The 4726-nt window shown below is 42.8% G+C and overlaps 1 protein-coding gene across 1 annotated transcript; it reads left to right on the forward strand.

The window, feature by feature from the left end:
* The first annotated feature begins 616 nt into the window (after positions 1 to 616).
* LOC130877030 (olfactory receptor 1P1-like) lies at positions 617 to 1588 on the forward strand. Its single transcript, XM_057773944.1, has one exon. It carries the CDS (start codon positions 617 to 619, stop codon positions 1586 to 1588), a length of 972 nt encoding a protein of 323 aa, XP_057629927.1.
* Positions 1589 to 4726: the final 3138 nt, after the last annotated feature.

The raw sequence follows: 4726 nt of genomic DNA on the forward strand, positions 1-4726 counted from the left end.
TATATATTCCATGCTTTCTTCATCCATTCTTCCATTGAAGGGCATCTAGGTTGTTTCCAGGTTCTGGCTATTACAAACAATGCTGCTATGAACATAGTTGAGCATATACTTTTGTTGTATGATAGGGCATCTCTTGGGTATATTCCCAAGAGTAGTATTGCTGGGTCCAGGGGTAGGTTGATCCTGAATTTCCTGAGAAACCACCACACTGCTTTCCAAAGTGGTTGCACAAGTTTGCATTCCCACCAGCAATGGATAAGTGTACCCCTTTCTCCACAACCTCTCCAGCAAAGGCTATCATTGGTGTTTTTTATTTTAGCCATTCTGACAGGTGTAAGATGGGATCTTAAAGTTGTCTTGATTTGCATTTCCCTGATCGCTAAGGAAGTTGAGCATGACCTTAAGTGTCTTTTGGCCATTTGAACTTCTCTTGCAGAACTTTCTGGAAGAGCATCTTGGGCAGTCTGCCTTAAGTGGCATATGAATAAACCAGATGGTTACTATGCAAACTCTGTGATTCTTCTCTAGAGCTCAGAGAAGGGTGTGTGCAGCAATCTTCTAGAGTGAAACATCTCAGAAAGCAAGCTCAGGACTTCCCTCACTGACCTCGGTGCTCATGGCAAGAGGCAACCAGACCAGCACTTTTGAATTCCTCCTCTGGGGACTCTCAGAGCAGCCAGAGCAGCAGCGCATCCTCTTCCTGCTCTTCCTGTGGATGTACCTGGTTACTGTGGCTGGCAATCTGCTCATTGTCCTGGCCATTGTTACTGATGTTCGACTCCACACCCCCATGTACTTCTTCCTGGCCAGCCTGTCTTGTGATGACATCCTTTTCACCTCCACCACGGTACCCAAGGCCCTGGTGAACATCCGCTTCCAGAGCAGGACCATCTCCTATGCAGGATGTCTGGTCCAGCTCTACTTCTTCCTAACCTTTGGAGACATGGACATCTTCCTCCTGGCCACAATGGCCTATGACCGATTTGTGGCCATTTGTCACCCTCTCCACTACACAATGATCATGAGCTTCAGGCGTTGCTCACTCTTGGTGACAGCCTGCTGGACCCTTACAAATCTTGTTGCCATGACACACACCTTCCTCATGTTCCGTCTCTCCTTCTGCTCCAAGAAGGTCATTCCAGACTTCTTCTGTGACCTGGGACCCCTAATGAAGATCGCTTGCTCTGACACCCGAATTAATGAGCTTGTGCTTCTATTCTTGGGGGGTGCTGTCATATTAATCCCCTTTTTGCTCATCCTTGTGTCTTATATCCGCATTGTGTCAGCTATCTTCAGAGTTCCTTCTGCCCAGGGGAGGCGCAAGGCCTTTTCTACCTGTGGGTCCCACCTTGCTGTGGTGGCCCTATTCTTTGGAACAGTGATAAGGGCTTATTTGTGCCCCTCATCCTCGTCCTCCAATTCAGTGGTAGAGGACACAGCAGCTGCTGTCATGTATACAGTGGTGACTCCCTTACTGAATCCCTTCATTTACAGCCTGCGGAACAAAGACATGAAGGGGGCACTTGTCAGAATTGTCAGGGGCAAAGTCTCCTTCTCCTGGGACCGGTGGTTTTTGCAGAGAAGCTGAAAGTGTCCTCAATTCACTCTGCTGAGGTCTTCCAGTAACTTCTGCCTCAAGTGTCTCCTTCTAAATCCTACATATGTTCTATCACAGCCCTGCTCACTGACTCCTCACCTCAAAATTTCTTAGATTTGAGGAAAGTAAAGGATTTCATTATGTTTTGGCTTGTTATGATTTTTAATTTGTTCATTTATTTAATAATTGAATTCACTAGAATGACAATTGCTGTGGGATAATGCACTTGTACACTGTAAGATTTGTCACTCATCAGTTTAATAAAATGCTTATTGGCCAGTAGCCAAGCAGGAAGTATAGGCAGGACAACCAGGCAGGAAGTAGAGGTGGGACAATGAAAACAGGAGAATTCTGGGAAGAGGAAAGCTCATTTCCGCAGTTGTGACCCAGCCACAAAGTAAGCAAGATGTGACTGCCTCACTGAAAAATGTACCAAGCCACGTGGTTAACATAGACAAGAATAATGGGCTAATATAAGTTATAAAAGTTAATTAAGAGCCGGGCGGTGGTGGCGCATGCTTTTAATCGCAGCACTTGGGAGGCAGAGGCAGGCGAATCTCTGTGAGTTCGAGACCAGCCTGGTCTACAAGAGCTAGTTCCAGAACAGGCTCCAAAACCACAGAGAAACCCTGTCTCGAAAAATCAAAAAAAAAAAAAAAAAAAGTTAATTAAGAAGCCTGAGCTAATGGGCCAATCAGTTTTATAATTAATGTAGACGTCTATGTAATTTCTTTGAGACTTACTGACAGCAGGATCTGGGCGGGACAAAAACCACAGACAACAGAACAGCGCCCAACATGGGGCACCAGATGAACTCCTACAACTCATAAACATTTTCAGTAATGTAGCAGGATACAAGATTAACACAAAAGAACCAGTAGCCCTCCTTTAAACAGATGATTAATGGGTTGAGAAAGAAATCAGAGTAACATCACCTTTCACAATAGCCACAAATAGCATAAAATATCTCATAGTAACTCTAACCAAACAAGTAGAAGACCTGTATGACAAGAACTTTATCCTTGAGAAAAGAAATTGGAGAAGACACCAGAAAGTGGAAAGATCTCCCATGCTCTTGGGTAGGTAGAATTAACACAGTAAAAATGGCAATCTTACCCAATTATAGATTCAATGCAATGCCCATCAAAATCCTAGCAAAATTCTACACAGAACTCAAAAGAACAATACTCAACTTCATATGGAAAAGCAAAAAAACCCAGGATAGCCAAAACAATCCTTTACAATAAAGGAACTTATGGGGGCATCACAATCCCTGACTTCAAACTCTACTACAGAGCTACAATCCTAAAAACAGCCTGGTATTGGCATAAAAACAGACAGGAGGACCAATGGAACCAAATCAAAGACCTGGATATTAATCCACACACCTGCAAACACCTGATTTTTGACAAAGAATCAAAAATAAAATTGTAAAAAGAAAGCATATTTAACAAATGGTTAACTGGATATCATCATGTAGAAAAATGAAAATAGACCCGTATCTATCACCTTGCACAAAACCCAAGTCCAAATAGATTAAAGACCTCAACATAAAGCCAGTCATACTGAACCTCATAGAAGAGAGAGTGGGAAGTTCACTTGAACACACTGGCACAGGAGACTACTTCCTAAATATAACCTCAGTAGCACAGACACTGAGAAAAACAATTAATAAATGGGACCTCCCGAAACTGGAAAGCTTCTGTAAAGCAAAGGATACAGTCAACAAGACAAAACAGCAGCCTACAGAATGGGGAAAGATCTTCACCATTCCCACATCAGAGAGAGGATTGGTCTCCAAAATATACAAAGAACTTAAGAAATTGGTCATCAAAAGAAGAAATAATCTAATAAAAAAAATGGAGTACAGAACTAAACGGAGAACTCTCAACAGAGGAATCTAAAATGGCTGAAAGGCACTTAAGGAAATGCTCAGCATCCTTAGCCATCAGAGAAATGCAAATCAAAACAACTCTGAGATTCCATCTTACACCTGTAAGAATCACCAAGATCAAAAACTCTGATGAAAATTTATGCTGGAAAGGCTGTGGGATAAAGGGACCATTCCTGCATTGCTGGTGGGAGTGTAAGCTGGTACAGCCCCTTTGGATATCAGTATGGTGATTTATCAGAAAATTAGGAAACAACTTCCTCAAGACCCAGCAATACCACTTTGGGTGTGTACCCAAAGGATGCTCAATCATACCACAAGGGCATGTGCTCAACTATGTTCATAGCAGCATTGTTTGTCATAGCCAGAACCTGGAAACAACCTAAATGCCCCTCAACTGCAGAATGGATAAGGAAAATGTGGTACATTTACACAATGAGTTCCAGGGACAGGGTTGTTGCAGTACTACACACCAGAAAAAAATAATGACATCTTGAAATTTACAGGCAAGTGTATGGCTCTAGAAAACATCATATTGAGTAAGGTAACCCAGAACCATGAGGACAAATATCATATGTACTCACTCATAAGTAGCTTTTAGACATAAAGCAAAGAAAACCAGCCTACAAATCACAATCCCAGAGAACCTAGACAACAATGAGGACCCTAAGAGACACATACATGGATCTAATCTACATGGAAAGTAGAAAAAGACAAGATCTCCTGAGTAAATTGGGAGCATGAGGACCTTGGGGGAGGGTTGAAGGGAGGGGAGAAAAAGAGGGGGGGCAGAGAAAATGTATAACTCAATAAAATCAACTTAAAAATAGAAAAACAAAGAAAGAGAAAGCACCAGCATGATCTAAGCAAGTCCTGGAAGACTTTCTGAACACACTGAAACTTGGGCTAGCTAGACTCCTGTGGATTCCATGATTTAAGGGAGGTAGAGGAAGAGTTCCAGGGGCAGGGTTGTTGCAGGGGCTCATTTATGTTTGTGAGACCATTTGGTCTGCAATCTACATGCAAACAAACTCTACAGACAGCCTCCAGACAAAGTCTATATTGGGAAGAACCCACATTACAGATATGTCTAGAAAAGCAACAAGATGACTCCTGCCACACTGCTGAACATGCAACTTACATAATGCCAATGAGATTCACCTGAGCTGCCTACAGCATATCCCAGAGTCACCTGAGCCCACTAGGAGCCCTCTTGTGAATCTCCATTGAGCAGTGAC

This window comes from Chionomys nivalis, chromosome 7, assembly GCF_950005125.1.
Source record: "Chionomys nivalis chromosome 7, mChiNiv1.1, whole genome shotgun sequence".
Lineage (NCBI taxonomy): Eukaryota > Metazoa > Chordata > Mammalia > Rodentia > Cricetidae > Chionomys > Chionomys nivalis.